The 19944-nt window shown below is 38.8% G+C and overlaps 2 protein-coding genes and 1 pseudogene across 2 annotated transcripts in view; all 3 read right to left on the reverse strand.

Moving 5' to 3' along the window:
- LOC149841210 (histone H3-like centromeric protein cnp1) overlaps nt 1-11787 on the reverse strand; it is a 37593-nt gene extending 25806 nt beyond the window's left edge. Inside the window, exons 1-6 of the mRNA XM_090003685.1 lie at nt 11548-11787; nt 11280-11350; nt 11116-11149; nt 10812-10972; nt 7760-7834; nt 4234-4309 (exon numbers count right to left, since the gene is read on the reverse strand). Of these exons, the coding sequence (XP_089859811.1) occupies nt 4234-4309; nt 7760-7834; nt 10812-10972; nt 11116-11149; nt 11280-11350; nt 11548-11653 (523 nt within the window). The 5' untranslated portion in view covers nt 11654-11787. The remainder of the gene's footprint in view (nt 1-4233; nt 4310-7759; nt 7835-10811; nt 10973-11115; nt 11150-11279; nt 11351-11547) is intronic.
- A 974-nt stretch (nt 11788-12761) lies between these two features.
- On the reverse strand, nt 12762-14188 carry LOC149841211 (F-box protein FBW2-like). The gene has a single exon (XM_090004708.1). It carries the CDS (start codon nt 14141-14143, stop codon nt 13655-13657), a length of 489 nt encoding a protein of 162 aa, XP_089860834.1. The 5' UTR covers nt 14144-14188; the 3' UTR covers nt 12762-13654.
- Nucleotides 14189-15878: 1690 nt separating this feature from the next.
- On the reverse strand, nt 15879-16232 carry LOC149841212 (F-box protein FBW2 pseudogene; annotated as a pseudogene).
- Nucleotides 16233-19944: the final 3712 nt, after the last annotated feature.

Raw genomic sequence — 19944 nt, forward strand, 5'->3', positions numbered from 1 at the left:
GGACTCTTCTTGTCTACTTCATCTTCATTAAATTTAATTGCATATACTGATGCTGACTGGGGAGGTGATCCCAATAATAGACACTCAACTACTGGTTTTTGTGTGTTCCTAGGTGAAACCTTAATTTCGTGGAGGTGCAAGAAGCAACAGAAAGTCTTCTTTCCTCCACCGAAGCTGAATACAGAGCCATGGCAACCACCACTATGGAGGTTGTTTGGCTCAGACGATTGCTAGCGGATATGGGAGCTAAAGCAACGCAAGCTTCAAAGATGTGCTGTGACAACAAAAGTGCGATCTACATTGCAAGCAACCGGACATTCTATGAGCGCACTAAACACATTGAGATGGACTGTCACTATGTCAGAGAGGAATACTTACATGGAACCATTGATCTGCCATATGTTACATCAGAATATTAATTAGCAGACTTCTTCACCAAGCCTCTCGTTGCTTCCAGAGTTCACTTCCTCTTAGACAAACTTTCGCTCATTGTACCGTAAGTTTGAAGGGGAGTGTTAAAATGTAAAATGCAATATATATATATATATATATATATTATTTAATATTATTATATTTTCTTTCATTATTTTCTTTTTCTATTTTTTTATTTTCTTTTTTTAGCATCTAGTTCTATAGAAACTAGATATTTTGATCCAGTCAAGTTCCTGTTGGAACTTGACTGTGCAAGTAGCTGTTGGACTGTAGTCCAACAGCTATAATAAATGTTGTTGGACTATAGTCCAACAGTTATAATAATAAATGTTGTTAGACTGTAGTCCAACAGCTATATTAAGAGACATTGGAATCCAACGTCTCTTTTTGGAGAGCTCAAAATGAGCTCTCCTCTCTCTCCCATTTTTTTGTATATATAGGGGTGAACCCCTTCAATGTAAATAACCATGCTTCTTAAGCATTTTGTTCATGAATAAAGTATTATTTATTTTTCAAGTGTTCTTCCCTTTATACCCTTTCAAGGGTCATGCTTGTAGTGTCTCCAATAGACACTTGTTTGTGAGTTATTTGTGCATTTGTTGAAGACCACCATTTTATTACAGAACGTGGGTAACGAGTCTTCAAACAAACACACACACCAGCAAAAAAATTTGTACTCCCGACCCGCGTCGTAGAAACCCCCGAACCCCCTTATATATATATATATATATATATATACATATACATATATATATATATACACATACACATTTTTGCCCCTGCCGCACCCCCGCACCCGGGTTTTTTGGAAGTTCTGAATCCCCGCACCCGCACCCATGTGACACCCCATAACTAAATAGTTTTTTCTATCATCATCTTTTTCTTTGATTTTACTTGTCTATAGTGATGCAGATTGGGGAGAAAATCCAAATAATAGAATCTCAACTACGGGTTTTTGTGTTTTCTTAGGAGATATATCAATTGCTTGGAGATGCAAAAAGCAACAAAAGGTATCGCTAACAGAAGCTAAATATAGAGCTATGGCTACAACAACCATGGAGCTTGCATGGTTACGGAATCTTCTCAGAGATATGAAGGTCGGCATATCCAAACTTTTAAAGATGAGTTGTGATAATAAAAGCGGAATGTACATTGCCAGCAACTAGGGGTGGCAATCGGCTCGGGTTGGCGGGTCGTGTCGGCGGGTCAGCATACCTCAATACGAACCCGACCCGTTTATTAAACGAGTCAGCTGTGGCAACACGAACCCGACCCGTTTATTAAACGGCTAACCTGACACGACACGGTTAACCCGTTTAATAAACGGGTCGGGTGGGTAAACGGGTTGGCGGGTCGGGTTTGGGTAAATGGGTTGGCAGGCGAGTCGCTACATCTGCTCGAGAAAACCTTAAGTTCGAACGAGCTACAGAAAACCCTAAGTTCAAACGAGATCGGGGGGTGGGGGGGCGCCGACATTCTCTCCACAACCCTCGGCTCCAGAAACCATCGGCTGAAATCTCCCGCCTCCAGTCGGAAAGCTCCTACCTCTGGCCGAAACCGGTTGATCACCGACCTCAGCTCCGGCAACGGCTGCGGAGCGAGAGAGAAGCAGTTCTCCGCCCTAATTTCCGAGATCGGAGAAGCCTTTGCATCGAGCATCTGGCTCTCCCGCCGGAGCACAAGCTCCCACTCGAGCGCGATCTCCCTGCGGACCTCCTCCTTGATCCAGCGCCTTCTCTAGATGTCTGTCGCGATCAACTCCGTGTGAAATCTACGGATCTTCTGTTTCTTGATCTCCCAGACTCCCACCGCAGAGCATCCCTCGAACAGTTGAACTTAGGATTTTCTCGAGCAAATGTTCAAGTTTAATAAATGGGTTGGTGGGCGGGTTGGAGGGTTGGGTTCGGGTAAACGGGTTGGCAGGCGGGTCGAGATCAGGTAAACGGGCTGGTGGGTCGGGTTTGGGTAAACGGGTTGACCCGCCTACCTAATCTGTTTATTAAACGGGTCAGACGGGTTGGCGGGTTGGCATACCCCTAACACGAACCTGACCCGTTTAATAAACGGGTTAGGCGGGTCGACCCATTTATGACATGAACCCGTTTAAGCCAAACCCAAACCCGCCTAAGAAGCGGATTGGCGGGTCGTGTCAGGTTTTGCCACCCCTACCAACAACCACACCTTCCATGAGCGTACTAAACATATTGAAATGGACTGCCACTATGTTTGTAAAAAGTTCTTGAGAGAAATTATTTTGTCGTATGTGACATTAGAGTATCAACTTGCAGATTTTTTCACCAAAGCTCTTGTTGCACCTCATTTTTTATTTCTTCTCAACAAACTTTCGGTGATCACATCGTAAGTTTGAGGAGGGTGTTAAAATAGGTTATATATATATATATGTGTGTGTGTGTGTGTGTGTGTGCAGACTTGTAATTTGTATTGCTCTTCAAGGGAATTTTGGTCTTTTCATACTCTTGTAATAGTGTTGTTCACTAGGAACAGTTTTTCCTTTATTGTATTTTGTTTTATTTCTTAGTTTAGAACTTTTATTATAAAGGGCATGGGCTCTATGGACAAAAGACCATAGAGTCGTTGGGAGCTACCCAGCGATCACCATTGGGAGCTCCCCAATAGAGCCCCATGTCTTCCTTTTGTATAAATAGGGGTTGAGCCTCTCTTGTATTATATGCTTTGCTTAAGCATTCCCATTCAACAAAGATTATGTTTTTTTACATTTGAGTTTATGTTCTAGACTTTTTAAAGTCTTTGTATGCACTTTTATGCTTGTATTGTGCATTAGTGCCTTTGTATTGTCTTTTCCTGAACTTGTATGTGTGTATGCACTTTGTTTTGCAATTTTGTATACTTCATTACAATAACATCATACATCGAATATAGGATACTATAGCCCCGAACACACCAAAAAGTTGTTTAAAGAAGCATTCAAAGAGTAGTCAAAAGGAACCCAAGGTAAAATAAAGAGATTAAAATGCTGGTCAGCACCTAGGCACCAAGTCCCCTAAAAGGTTTAGTTAGTGTAGTTGGGACTCAAAAAGAAAAAAAGTCGAGAAAAATAAAAATAGTCTAAACTACCAATTCAAATTTGTGAAAAAACATGAGCAATGTCAAAAATGGTGAACTACAGAAAATAACACAGCAATCAGTAACAAGTATAACATTAAGCCACATGGATGGTGTTAAACAATGTCCAACAAGTGGCATGCCACGTGTAGCATTCATGCCAGTGTCTAAACAATATTAAACCGTGGGCCCCCATGAAATAGACGCCACATCCCAAATCAGAATAGCCATATCAAATTTGGCTTGTGGCGTCACTCTGTAAGAGCTAGATTGAGATCCAATGCCCTTCCACATAGCACAAGGGCCAAGGCAAACTTACACAAGAATTAAATAAACATTTCCAAGTCCCTACCAATGTCTTTACTTGGTAAAAGCACCTTGCCAAATTCTTGTTTGATGCAACCATCATTGAACTAAGCATTGTGCTAAGTCATTCACCCAGTTATGAAAAGAAAAGGAGAATTCGACAGCTTGATTTGCATAGAGAATCCACAATTTGCAAAATTGTATGCCTTCCAATGGAACATGTGGCACAAAATAAATGTGCACAGAACTAGACTATCAAACCACCAATTACCACAATAACTGGAACCATGACCCCTAGCTCAAAACAAGACAATATCCATGGAAAAAGACTGAGTGGTGGGACTCTGATGCCATCAGTGCCCATTTTCAGTAGCATAAAAAAACACAACATGAAATGTGCTTCCAACTTACTAAGTGTAACACGCTTTGCATGTATAGCACATAGTTGAGCATCTTCAAACAAATGCACCAACTCTGCTTCTGCTGCCTGCATCCATGTCATACATTATTGCACATATATCAGAAGACTCAAGATTTCAAGTACACAAACAAAACTACAAAAAACAAGTCATAAGACTAGGAGCATACAAGCTGCAGGTTTATCCATTAACCCCTTGAGCTCTTAGAATTTGTTAACTGGAACTTTAAAAGAAAAAGAGAAGAAAGAATAAATACACATACATGTACGCCACAAGCAAAGACCCAAGTGAAACACACAAAGACATATATGGTAGTATATAACATTTCTCTCCATTTGAGTTTCTTTAATAAAAAAAATTTAACTTATTTCTCTCCATTCGAGTTCTTCAATCATTCTGTGGCATTTTCTTATCATCACATGCTCTTACTGCATTCCATATCATGGAACTGAAGTTAATCCAGATTCTTATAACTGATGAACAGTGCCATAGAATTTGCATGCAAGACTTCACAGGGATATCTTACTGGTCCAAATTCAAATCTTCTCTCAAATGAAAATTTACTTGGAACATGTGTTTAGATTGACTAATAGAAACATAAATGCAATTCACCAGAGACCAATTTTGTGCATACTGCATAAGTTAGAATGAACATGATGCAAGTTTTGGAACTTTAGCATTCTCCCATGAAAGCAAGGCAACTATAGCCACCAAAACCTTGTTTATTATCAATGATCAGGATGTCAACTTTGACTAGGACACCAAGATAGGAGTCATTGAATTTTAATATTTCAACAGGAACATAGCGGTTAGAGAGAGCCTTGTGCAAGACAAAAATCAATAAAACTTTTCTCTCTTGAATCCATTCAGCTACCCAAGGTCAGCAATCAACAAGAGTCCAACAGAATCACCAGTCAGGTTAATCAAACCAGTTTCAAAATAGTTTGTCTTTTTTCCCTGTGAGTCAGCTGGTTTGAATATTTGTTGCTTGGGCCAATCCATTTAATTTAGATCTTTCTTGGATCAATTCCCATGGCCCAAAGCAGATTTACTCTCTTGAATCCATTCAGCTACCCAAGGTCAGCAACCAACAAGAGTCCAACAGAATCACCAGTCAGGTTAATCAAACCAGTTTCAAAATAGTTTATCTTTTTTCCCTGTGAGTCAGCTGGTTTGAATATTTGTTGCTTGGGCCAATCCATTTAATTTAGATCTTTCTTGGATCAATCCCCATGGCCCAAAGCAGATTTACTCTGATATCCAGAGCTTAAGATTAAGCCATGTTGGACCAAAGAAGAGCTGCATGGTTCACGATTAGGCCACCAAAGGGATTGTGAGAAATGAAGTTGTCATGCCAAGGCAAACTAGGCCTTTTCTGTGGTGTTTTATTACAGGCCATTTGTATGCTCTTCATTGATCTAAATAGGTAAAATAATTATTGCTGTTGCAGATATAGACGACCCCTATATGATCCCACAGAAATCTTCAATATTGCAAAATTTCAAATTGATATACTGATAAAATGTTACTATATTTTCAATCAAACACCATGAATTACTTCTTCAACAAAGAAGATTACATATTCAAAAGATCCACGAACTATTTTATACGATTTTGCACCAATACTGAAAAAGCTGCAGTTCACCATCTCAGGATATAATACAATTAATGTAACATAGAGACAACAGATGCAATACATCAATAAATCAATGACATGAGATGTATCAAATTGCATCTACCAGTATAGTGTCAGATGGTCTTCACCACATTGTATTGCAGAAAACTTCCCTTTCTATGTCATTGAAAATTTATTTATTTTTTATATTTCCTCTTCGTCTAGGGCATTTCTTTTTTTCTTTCTTTCTTTTGTGCATAAAAGGGATTCTACCTAAGAAGCAAAAATGAATCACCCTGTTCATTTTTATACTCTTGAATATTGAATCTGATGTTCCCCGTTGTCCTGGTGTTGGATGTTAAATTTTTTGTTTGTATCTTTACAAAGTTAAGAGTAAGTAACTGTTATTGCATTACGGACTCGGGTTGTCTCTAGTGTTGATGTCAGGATTCGTGAATTCATGAATTATTTGTTGTTTATTTAGATCCATCATGTAGTTCCAAAACTCCGGATTAGTTTTGCTCAAGATAATAGATTTCTTTCCTAAAAAGTTCTTTTTCTCATTTTCTCCTTGATTATTTGCACTTATAATATAACACAGCACTACCAACTTTTCTGTATCTTAGACTCTGTGGTTTTTGACACTGCCCTACCCACACAATACCAACAATATCCCCTTTGTGATTACCTAAAATTATAGACATGGCCCACAATGGACCATCATGGTATCATATACAATATTCACAATGTAATTTTTTGCATGTAGAATACAATTGTTGCCAAACAAATGAATGCATGCACTTGCACCAGGCTAAAGAATCATTGAACCAACATGAGTAAATGTTGCAACTAAATCAACAAACTGCTCCAAATTGACAAGAGAAATATCATAAGATATTGATAAACAAAAAAGTAAAAAGAAAAGAAAGATAATAATTAGGTATTTCTCACCGAAACTTCCAAAAGGGGGATTTCTAGAAAAAAACATGCCAAATTTGTTAACAAGAGAAATAATAAATTCAAAAAGGGAAATAATGAAAGTTTTGCTCAAAAAAACACATGTTCACACACATACATGCACGCAGATATAAATGTGGGTATGCAACTATGCATGTGTGTGCATCCGCAGGTTTTTAGAAAACAATCTACATACATAAATATCTTAGCCCTTTCTGCTTAAAAAAAAAAAGAAATTAAATTTTTCACAGTATTTCTAGGTCATGATATCAACAACAAAAAGAATGATGATGATGATGATGTCAATGAAGGACACAGAGTTGGCTTGGCATATAGTCAAAAGTTGGAACTGCCAGGGCAAAGACAAGGATATGGTTTTCAAGCCTAATAGAATAAAGGATAGCAAAGAGGAAGATGAGAACCAAGACTACTCTTCATAGTTACTTTACACCAAGAACACCAGAACTCCAATCATGCATGTCTTCTATGCATTATAAATAGCCAATGTTTCAACAGGATACAAATTATGTAGACTTGGGCATTTAAAGAAATTGTTTCTAGCTACTACAAGTTTGGATGGACCTATTCCAGTCCATTTTGTCAAGGAAAAATTTGGTCCAAGTCAAGCCAAGGCTAATATTTTAGGTTTAAGTTTAGGCCAAGTACTATATGCGTTCAAGCCTAGCAATACCCACTGAAAAATATTTGCACCTAGACCCGAGCTTGGTCCAACTACCTATCAAGCCAAGCCTAGAGACAGGGCAATAAATTGAAGCCCAAGCACCGCCCAGCCACCCAAAAGAATACATAAAACAGTCAGGTAATCAACCAAATATTGACTATTTGGAGGCCCTTTTTTCTTTTATCTTATTTAAGGAAAATGCCCATTTTCACATGGATGTACTCCAGTTTTTCATACAGAAAGTAACGGCTTGCTGCTAAATACCTCCTGTAGTGCGATCAATGCCTCAGCAGTAAAACGTAAAGGTTCTCTTGAAATATAACCAGCAATCTCTCTCACCTAAATTGATCATGACAACAACCATTAACCATATTCTTGCAGGCTTGCACAAGCATAAATAATAGGTACTAGTTCATTCAACAAAACTGGAAGCTAATAGGAACACAGAACCATTTGAGAATATCAACAAGAGTACAAGACCCAAAAAGACAATAATAACATATGAAAATGCAATAGTTTTTATAAATGTGTAACTTTAATTAATTGATAACTAGATTAAAATTATGATGCTAATGTGAAACATGTACACAAAAGACTTCTTATCACTCCAATGGGAGAATTGAGGAAGCAATCCTTTTTCATAATCTAAATATTGAAAGAGGTGCAAGCGACAGTGCTTACAGATTTGAAAACAAAAATGATTAATCATCCAATCATAAGTGAGAGAGAGGAGGGAGGGGGAGGGAGTGGTTGCAAGTGTTTTAACAGATCCACAAAAATCATCATCAATAGGAAAGTCATAGCTGAAAACCATGGCAGTTCACGAGAGCAGCTCAACTAGACAAAGACCTGACTAGAGAATCAATATGGGTCGTAATCCATGCTAAAAATGAAAACACACACTGAATGGCAGCACAAAAACTCTATGGTCTTTGTAATTAGAGATCACACAGCATATGCGAGACTGAATTAAATGCAAATCAATATTGATGGATTAACCAAAAAAGTTCAAAATATGCTTCAATAATTGATAAAAGAAATTAAGAGATTCTCCATTGATCACTGTATTTACTATTTACGATAGTAACAAGCACAGTTTGGCATGAAATGTTAAGAAAACAACTTTAGGCATCATAAATATATGATATAAACATAAATAGAATCTTCATCAGTCACTGTAAATATGACAGCAACAGTTACAGACAGCATCAACAGAATTTGAGGGAGAGGAAAATAAAAAGTTATAAATGGGCACTGAATATATGATATAAGCATGACGATGCCTGCCATCACTCATCATATACCTGAGTACTCAATGTTAGAAAAATAACATATAATACAATGCTTTTTAAAGTGGATCCTGATACATTATAACCTTGAAATTAGTTTTTTATGGTTGCAACTATTGGGGTGTATCACATGCATCATACTATATGCTTCTTGATTATGCAAGGATGCCAAAAACATGTTTTTGTAACACCTTTTTCTATCAGTCAGGCTTTTTGTATCTGACATGGAAATTTTTACCCCAAAACCACCCCCACCATTATTTATCACTTTGAGTGTTCTTTAAGGTTTGAATAATTGAAAATCTTGGGGCATCAAGCACATTCCTCACCATTCAATCTAAGAAAAGACGATGTAGAAAGAAGTTTTATAAAAAATAACCTTTCTCGTATTCTCGAGTTAGATCTATTGACAATGGTGGAAGCAAGAGACAAAGAATCCAGAAAATTCTAGGTGCAGAAATTCTGGAAATGGAGTTAGCCAGTAACTACTAAAGTATATTTTTTGTGAAATAATGAGTTTAGTAGAACATAAATTGAAAACATCTTGCAAGTAAAAGTGGATCCATGAGGCAAGTCTCTCCTAATATTCCAAATAGTAATTATACGAAAATCATAGCCAGTTTGTAGGAAATAAAGAGAAGAAATACACAATCACTATCAGAAATGGAAAACCCTGAATGACCAACCAGAGAAAGATGAACCATCATCAGAAAATATAAATCCACTGCAAGTTTCAAGAATTGGGGAAAGTTCTCAAACATATGAAGCAAAGATAGAACCAGTAGCGACATGCCAAATGATTCCTTATCATTATCATTAGAAAATATACATTCACCGATGTCTTCAAAGAAATTGGGAAAAGCTTTCAAGCATAAGCAATTGATAGAACCAGAAATGGAATGTTAAAGATATGTGAACAAATATTGGAAGTGTGAAGGTATTAAGATGTTTAGAATTAGACTTCAGAAAATTAGAACGTTAGATAATCTCTTGATAACATTTTTCTTTTGTCCCTCTCTATATTGTGTTTCATTTTATTATAAACTATAAGCTTATAAGTTATGATAGTGAACATCCATGTATACTAATATACATTACAACACCTCCTTTCTGGTAAATATATTATGTGTGCATGTATGTGCAACATACACAACCCAACCACATATACCGGACTGGCCATACACTTGTTGTACCATGTAGCAACACCTGTACTTATGTCAGATGGTTAACATTGTGTTTAATTCTTTATAATTGTATTTTCTATGTATTCTGTATTTATTTGCCATCTAATATCTGTAGTATGTTTACTTCATTATGACAATATCAAATTAAGAGATATGACTAATTAAATTGTATAATATCCATAGGTGGGATGTGATTGCTTCATTCATACCCTAAAGTCATGATTTACATATTTATTTATCATTTTTGTGGTTCTTAACATATGATTCTTTTTTAAATTATGCCATAGTAAATTAAGTTTTCTTTTGCAACATAAAGTCACATTCACGATATGTAGTATGCATTTTCCAACCATGATTGTACTAATTATGGTTCAGTATGGACAGGTTTAACCAAAAAAAAAGAGTGAATGTTTCACAAAGAGATGATGTGAACATGAAGAGATTCATTAATCTTGTTTCTTACAACACTGACAATTTAGCCTACTTTGTGGATAGGCCCCCAGTTGAGACGGATCATTTCACGCTATTCAACACTATATATCTGTGAATCATGATTCAACATTCAAATAGACAAAAGGGTTGGACAAACGAATCAGTTATTTCCATGCAGCCATTTTACACGCATGACTCTTCACCGATCAACCTAAAATTAATATCAACCTTTCTTTTCTGAAATTCTGATCTCCATACCAAAATGTTTCAATGTGTGGTTCACAATTATAACGGCCACCTCTCATCTCAAACTTATATTACCAAACCACCCCTAAACTTGAGAAAATCTAAACAACAAGTTCAAAGATGCATCAAAAGAAGCAACAACATGATGGAGGGATCCCAACTCACAACTCGAACGAATGGCAACGAAGGTATGAGGAGCTTAAACGACTTCTGGTACTTCCGGATCTCAAGTAGCGCAACAGTTCCCGGCCTGTATCGGCGCTTCTTCCTCTTTGGCGCCGTTCGGCCCACATCAGGCTGACTAAAGGAAGGTCCTGCGCCATCTCCTTCATCATCCAGTCACAATACGTCAGCCGTCCATCCAAACACTCAACACCACCACAGAATCATGAACAAGTTAACTAAATTCTGAACAAAAATTCTCTTCCGGCCAAATCAAATCCTCACAGAGTTAGGCCACAGCTCTTACCTCGAGGAACAGCTCCAGCCTCAGTTGTCCTGCCCTGATTCACACCAGATCGTCAAAACGAATCACCTCAGAAGTTCACACACACACGGGGAGAGAGAGAAAGAGAGCGCAGACACACACACGCACCCACTCACAGATCGAGAGAGAGAGAAAGAGGGAGAAACCAGAGGAGTGCGTGGGCTTGAGGAAGGAGGTGTGGTGGTTGGAGTCCGCGGGCTTCCAGTGGGAGTTCGACCTGTGTTAGTAGCATAACAAGCTAGTCAAACAATAAGGAAGAAGAAGAACAAGAGAGAGAGAGAGAGAGAGATTAGGGCTTCAAGAGAAACAAAAATGAGTCACCAGAAGAGGAAGTAGCCCGAAGCACACAAAAAGAGTCTGCCAGAGAGAGATAGAGAGAGAGAGAGAGGTGGGGGGAGAAGGGGAGCTAAATACCGTCGAGTTGGCCTTGAAGGCGACTATGGAGAGAGGAGCCACGCCGTTGTGCAACAAGGCCGCCCCTCCGGGCCCTCGCCGGAGCCACCGTCTTCCTCCTGGTCATCTCATCACCCTTTTTTCTCCTCAATGCCCTAAACCCAATCCCTCTGTTTTCCAATCCTTCACTCTGCGATGTTCTCCTTCCCCCACCCCCAAATTCTTTGTTTTTCTTTTCCCTCTTCTCTACCTTCTCCCCCCCCTCTGGTTTTTTTGTTTTCCCCCTTTTTTTCGGCTCAAAATTAAAATGGCAGATCAGGAATCAAATCGCCCGTTGGAAACTTTTGGCGCTCAGATTCAAACGTTTTCAATTCTTTTTTTTTTTCGATCCCTGAATGAACACTCCAACTCTCCTTTTTGGCTACGGCAATACGCTGAGGTCGTTTATATAAGTCAAGCCATCGTCGCGATGCCGTCCTTTGTCGATGATCAGCGGCGTGGGAAAAAAAAACTCTTTTGCCTTGTGTAATAGGGTTTCTTAGCTTTGAACGTGGCACTAAAAGCTTTGGGTGCCTTTTCCTCAATGTGCATTCAATCTCTCAAGCTTTTCCTCAATGTGCATTCAATCTCTCAAGCTTCTTAGAAGATGCAGTTTACTGTATTTGGGAGCCCCTAGTTGGTGGGCGTTGGAGTTTATTTCAACGAAATCCCCAACACCCACCACTATTTGGGAGGTTGGTTATGAAGAATCCTTGGAGTTGGGGATGGCAGTTCCAAATTCCTCATCATCATTTCCAACTACAATATTTGGCAACTCTCCAACGTAGTTGTAGATGGCTGTTTGCTCCCAACCAATGGTAGGTGTTGCGAAATACCAAGGCTCCCAAATCCTGGACATGAGATCATCATTTATCCAGTAGTTGGGATTTTAATACCAAATACGAGTTCTAAAACAAGGTTAATGTTAAAAATAATTACATCTTCTTAATTTTGAAATTTTTTTATTATTATAAAGCCTGCATAAATAATGGTTCATTTTGAAACACGTATCCCATCATTTGAAATAGGATGGGTTCCATCATCCATCCAGTCATAATTATTCGATCAACCGCTAGATGGTTCTGCTGGATGGCTAGGATTGAATGTATGATGGAACCCATCCTATTTGAAATGATAGGATCATGTTCCTCGTTTTGGCTGAAGCTTAAGGCTCTGTTTGAGAGCTGGTGTTGGAAGGGATTCAGGAAGGAATACCTGATGGGAGATTGGGTATCAGGCCCAACAAGAACTGGGTAGCCCAGGTAGGGTGTAAATTGGTTATAAGGTCAGGGTTTGGTGATAAATAATAAGGTCCAATCAAAATCCCGAAACCAGGTATGGTTTGTGAAATTTTATACCAGACCCAACCCGAGTTCCAACTAAGATCCACAAATTTCAATGTAGGTTCAGGTTGGGTTCATGTAATCATTATAAGATCTGGGTATGGTTTCTCTTATGTTGGGGGGTTCTATTGAACCCGAAGTTGAGACCAATACTGTCTTAAATCAGGTCAAGGTTTGGTTCCACCACTCATTGACCCTAAAAGCCCAAACATAAGACCACACTGGACACAATAATAATAGAGCCGGGCCTTATGTCAGGTCTCAGTTCAAGCGACCCTGTCGGGCCTTGTTTCAGGCTGTACCAACCCAGCCCAATGTTCACCCTGGTCCAGGGCCTAAGGCTGAGAAGAGTCATTGGCATGAGCTCTACCAAAACGTACATATATATGTCCAGCCAGGTTCACCAAACAACGATTTCCTTCAGCACGAGCCATATAGTGTATGTAACCCTGTCCTGTCCCTAATGGAAACAAACATCGACTGCTATCATCACCAGCCACAAAGCAATACAAGCAAAGAAAAGAGGATCATTTTACCAATTATCACGCATCTTTCTTTCCTATTATGCATGTATGACGTATAATCTCCGAGAATTTTTTAACGGCTCATGTACGGTATCGTTTTTTTCTTCCCACCAAGAAAAAACCAAAATCCAAACTCACAGAAACCAATTCACTCCAACCAAACAAGCATTCAAAAAAGTATCACAAACCCACACCAAGCAAAACCAGTGGAGCCCAACTCATCTAATCATCCTCACTCTCAACTCCACCATCCTCATCCTCGTCTCCCTCCTCATCGTACTCCTCCTCCATCTCCCAATCCGGATCCTTGAACACTTTGTTCATCTCGCAGCGCTCCTCTAGGTCACCCTCCATCATCACGTTCCAGCAGCCGTGGATGTCAAGGTGGGTCAAGGCCGTGCAGCCCACGAGGATGGCGTCGAGCCCGGCATCCCCGAACCTGCCGAACGCCATCTCCAGGCGCTTCAATTCCGGCATCGTCGCCGCGACCGCTAAGGCCTCGTCGTCCTCAGGCCGGCTGGTGCCATGGTCGTCGCTCAGGAAGGGCGGCATGTTCCGCCTGAGGTGTGCGAGCGACTTACAGTGCTTGCCCATCGCCCGGATGCCAACAGGGCCGATGCTCGTGCAGTAGCTGACGTCCAGCACCGTCAGCATAGAAAACTTGTCCGCGAACTTGATGACCACCGCCTCCCTGACCTCGCTGAGCGGCATCCGCAGCGTCTGAAGGTGCTTAGCTCTGCATGGGCACGGGACAACCGAGTGAACCAGCAATCAGGTAGGAAACATAAACACTGATGGATACGGTACAAGAACCCAACGGCTAGTCCTCCGAGCACCAAACTTCGAGACAGAACTACCTATCAAAGTAGACTGTAAACAACAGAATCTTCAAAAAATGATGAAAATATCCTCAGTACACTTCTTTTCTCTTAAATGGTGAAATGCTGGAAAATAACTAGTTATTCAACCTCATTAATGACAAAAACATCCCCGTGCTTTTCCAAAATTACATGATAAAAATCAGTTGCGTTGCGTGACCTTGAATCTGTCGAAAATGACGAAAACGCCGCCTATATTTTTTTAACACGCCCCGCTTTCTAAAAAGCGCTTGCTGATGATATATATGAAGAACAGAATGATAAAGAATAAAGATAAGTACATAAATGGAAAAAGGTAATCTCGTCACTGTAAAAATGCACACAGACAGCTCAACGGTGTACGGGAATTGGTTTCAAACAAGCAAAATAAAATAAATTCAGAACTTAATTACCGAAAAGGCCCTCACCAAGTCCAGTTAAGCAATAGTGAAAATAGAAAACACCACCACAAATTTAAAATCCCGATGATGTTCTAAATTTTGGTTGACGAAATTGGTGCTCCTTAAAGATTCATAAATGACTAAATTGCCCTCAAAGATTTTCACCACGAGAAAACTATATGCTGCATGAGACAACAACGATCAAAAGACCTACGTTTACAAGCACGAAAAGGAAGAGCGTAGCTAGCTAGGGGGCTCCACCAAAAACGAGCCCAGGATTAAGCCTCAAGACGTAAGACATAAGCCTTAAAATTTTTTTTAAAAAACTTTAAAATATTATAAAAATTACTTTATTAATGAAGTAACAACCGATTAAAAATAAAAAATCTTAAATAAATACTAAAAAATATAATATTAACATAGAAAAGTAACTAAAAAACTGATTCCATAACTGAAAAACTAATTATATAATTAAAAAAATATAGTATCTTATAAAACAACAACCAATAGAAAATCTCAAATAAATACTAAAAAAATATGAGATTAACATATAAAAAGTAAAGAATCTAACTAAAAACTAATTAAAAATAGAAAATATCTTCTTCTTCTTGGGTTTTTTTCCTCTCTTTTTTTTTTCCTCACGCCTCAGGAATGCGCCTTGAGGCATAGAGGGATGCCTCAAGGCACGTTTTTAATAACACTGCACGGGACACAACAATCCTGTGGAAATTTTCAAAGAAGAAAGTCTACAAGGGACACGACACGGGGAACGTTGGAGTGACTGTGTGACATGCCAATCATATTGAGCAGCAACAAAGGACTAGTGAATAGAAAGTGATGCCAGGCATTTCCCCCAAATACTAATGGCATTTTGGTCAATGAAATGAACAGCAGCGTGTCATTGGAAGTGTCCGGGTGGCTCAGCCAGTACCTCAGAGAGCGAGAGAGGGGGGAGAGCGTGTGCTGTGTAGGCAAAAAACAAACTAGTGGACACAGATTGCACGATCCACAGTTTGTTAAACCAGAGAAAAACAGGGATAATCATGAACAAACACAGCGCAATATCTCGATGAAGAAGCTGAAGAAACTTATCCAGAAAATGCAGCATCCCCACTTATCCCGGTTCTCTTTACAAGAGAGTGAACCCAAAAAGGCCACCGAAAATCAGAAAAATAACTACTATAGAAACTAAAATGAAAGAGGAGGAGAAACGGCGTGGCACCCGATGGCGATGCAGGCGAAGGTGTAGTCGCTGCGGAGGCGGTAGGCAGAGAGCTTGCGGAGGGTGCCGGAGGTGCGGGCGACGAGCTTCTTGAGGAGGCCGTCGATACGGAAGGAATCGTTGACGCGTCGGCACCACTGCTCGACGTCGATCTCCGCCCAGCAGTAGGGCCCGTCCACCACCTCCCGCCACGACCGGCACACCGCCGGCACCACCCCCGCCATCTCCGTTAGCGGCAGCCTCACGAATATCAGGGACAGCACCTCCGGGCTCATGCTCTCCCACCCTCCTCCCACCCTCGCTCCTCTTTCCTCCGCCATTCCTTCCCCACTCTCTTCTCTTCCTGCGACGGAGCCGGAAACGAAGAGGGGAACAATGACAAGCTCATTGTATTTATAGAAGGATAGGTAGCCTGTGGCCAGATCGAACGTGTGTATAACGGTTGAGATATTGACACGTCTCCGTGGTGGGTCATGACGCTCTGGTTTCTTGTGTTTCTTTTTTCTTGGGGTAGATTTTAAGGAAATGACGGATATGTCCAATATCGCAGTTTCTGCGTGATGTTGGTGAACGACACAATCGGAATTGGTGAACGGTGTGGGGGATAGTTCAGTCAATTACCCGTAACCGTAAGAGGATTGGTCAGGGTGGAGGGCTGCCCGGCTTGCGTGTGGATTTCCTGATTGGTGGGTCGGGACGGGCAGCCCCATTCTGATAACGATGGTGGGGCCCGCAGGACTCAAAGGACAAAGGCCCTTGCCGGGTGCGGGCCCACAACGAAATTTGATATCAGGTGACTGCTGGGGCCCCCACAACTGACAGGCTGCATTCTCAAAAAGCCCACTATAAAATGTGCAATCAAATTGCACCTGAGATCACAAGTAGAATTTTGCCTACCATCCTCGCGGGGTTTTTTTATTTTAATCTCCATGGTCCATTCTCTGTTCCATGTTTTTCATCCCCTATTCAAACCATGGTTGTTAAATGCGATGAGGCGCAGCCAGGTGTTGAAGCGTAAGCTTCATGATCAAAATAATAAAATATATAATATTAATAAAATAGCACTAGTAAATGGTTTTTTAATGTAAATATACATATATGAGTTTGTTATATACATATATGAGTTTGTTTGATGGTTGATTTAGTAAATATAAGGTTTTTGAAGGACTTGAAAAATAAATAGCTCCCAATTTTTTTAAATTATAACCTTGAATTTGTTTCCATCAAAAACAGCCTAAACAAAAAAAAATCTTGGTGATGCATATAAATATTTTTTCTTGGACATATCAAATGAATACATGCAATAGAACTATCATGAAACTATAGTTTTTCAGCAATGCACTTTTGCGCACATTTCTTACTTATATACAGCCAGGTATATGTAAATTTAAGTTAGTTATACTAATGCAAGATTTTTAGTGGTTTACCACCACGCAATTAATCGAGAGCTATTAATGGTATTGAAACTTGCATCAAACATTTAGCTGAAATCATAGTGAGGCCAATCCAAACAGTGATATATTTGAAATTATTTTAGATAATTATGTATTCAAAGCAATTCCAGAACGCTTCAAGTACTGAGGCATACGCCTCTCACAACACTGATTCAAACTAGGTGAGGCAGGCACAGTTTTGTTTGCCCAGTCCTTCTAATGTTGTCGCCTTTTATGCTTTCAGTCGCAGTCACCTTTCACCGTTAGAAGAAAAAGAGAAAAGAGAGTTCAAATGCCTCCTTAGAGGAAGAAGATGAAAGAGAGATCATATATTGAAGAAATGGTTTTATGTTAAGGTTAAGAATATATATATAGGACTTTTATAATATTTATAAAAGTATAATAAAATTTTTCTTAACAGAGATTGAGGACATGGCTTGGTGGGGGCAAGAATAAGTCCAACCCTTCTTCCATCGCCGCACGAGTTTTGATTTTAACCCCCATCCTCAATCCATTCCTCATTTCATGTGCTCCATCCCCGGTCCAAATGAGACGAGGTGGGGCAGGGCCCCATTTCCTCCCATTCCATTGTCATCCCAGAATAGAGTCTCGATAGTCTAGGGATTGCTAACGGGATGAGCTGCTCATGAGATCGGGTTGCCTGAGTAGGCCCACAACTCACTTTGGTTGGTGAGGTGAGCTCTATGAGTCGAGCTCCGAGCAGTTGTAAAATATACACAAACTTAGCACCACAAGGGGCGTTTGGTTGGGCTCTGTTTATAATTTGTTATATTTTTTACATATATAATGTATTTTATTCATAGATATTGTATACTATTTTATTTGTATTATTGCCAAGTATATATAGATACGTTTTACACAGATTTTATATATATATATACATATATATATTTGAAGCCTTGAAAATTGATTTACTAGAAATATATATATATATATATATATATATATATATATATATATATATATATATATATATATATATATATATATATATATATATATATATATGAAGAATGACCATATTGTATGGGTAACCTGATGTCAAAAATTGCAAATATTTAATGTTGTTAGGACCTTTTTACCCTTTACAATTGCAAATTTAGACCTTTTAAGATCAAATTGTATTGTCAGTTACTTATCTCTAACACTCACTTAAATTCAAAACCGCATGCTTTTTTATGCGAATTTAGACCTCACGAACTCACATAAATTTATTTGCAAAATTTTGTTAAAACTGAAACAACCAAAATCGCAAATATCCTATTCTTTCGCATGTAATAAAATATTTTGCATAAATATATTTATGAAGCACCTCTCACAAATATTCTAATGTTTTTCAAAATTGTATAAAATTAATTTGGATTGTAGGATCCTCACCTAATTGATCCAGAAGAGCTAACATCCTTAATACACCAATTCTACTATAACCCAACACAATAATGGTTTTTAACACTAATGAAAGAAGCGAAAGAGTTGTTGGATCAAATGCATTTTCGTAAATTCTTCGAGATCGCACCATGAAACATCAGTCACTCTCTCTTAGAGGTCGTTTTGCAATTTTTGAATACGACAACCAACACATTTCAGTTCGGAGATCTTGAGATGACCATCATATTGAAGGATGTGGTATAAATAATCATACTGAAATGTCATAAAGAGCCAATGAGTGGCATGAGATGGGGATATTTTAAGTACTTATGTGATATTTTTTGCAATCAGATGATGATGTGTTCGAAGCTGATAAGATCAAATTTTTATAGCTTATATGCAATTATGAAATCAGTAAGGTGAGGGTAATGAAAGTGAAACTACCGTGTGTTGGAGGGAAAGGCGGAAGTAGGGTGGACAAGATGTAGAGAGCATTCTTATTATACTTCTTTAGTTCATACTTATTCATCGACATTGGTAAGAAGTCGGCTCATGCATCATACATTGATCTATTAGAAGAATTAGATCGCATCGTTCAATATGCATGGAGAGCAAACACACTTGCATACCTATATACAAGTTTGAGTAACACATTGAGCGAAAGAAAAAATATTGCTGGGAAGTTCGTGCTGTTAGAGGTAATTTATTTATTCATATTACCTAAACTTTTGATTTATAGTTATTCATATACTTTCATATTGTGCTTTGATACATATTATGTATTAATACTTATTAATCATTTTATGCAGGTTTGGATATATGAACACATATCTATTGTAAATTCCTAAATGTGTAGTGTTGTTAATGAATTTTCATATGCATCAATGTGGAGTAAGTCATGCAATGAAGAAGGTCATGACCAAAAATTGATGAGTCCTCGCATGTCACGTACCGACTATGCTACATTATTGCGCAGGGTAACTAAGGCAAACATAAGTATTGTTTTTTATAATTCATATATATTTTTAATAAATGCATGTATGCATGCCTAACAATAAAGAAAATATAGGTAAATTGGTGCCCCTATGAAGGTATGTTGAAAAAGGAGGAGAATTTCGATGTGGTTGTGCATGCACATGACATCGCTATAAAGGACATTTGCATGCACAATATAAATGAACTTAAACATCAAATGACAAGCTAAGTTGTT

Source organism: Nuphar pumila, chromosome 4, assembly GCF_984573655.1.
Source record: "Nuphar pumila chromosome 4, dmNupPumi1.hap1.1, whole genome shotgun sequence".
NCBI lineage: Eukaryota > Viridiplantae > Streptophyta > Magnoliopsida > Nymphaeales > Nymphaeaceae > Nuphar > Nuphar pumila.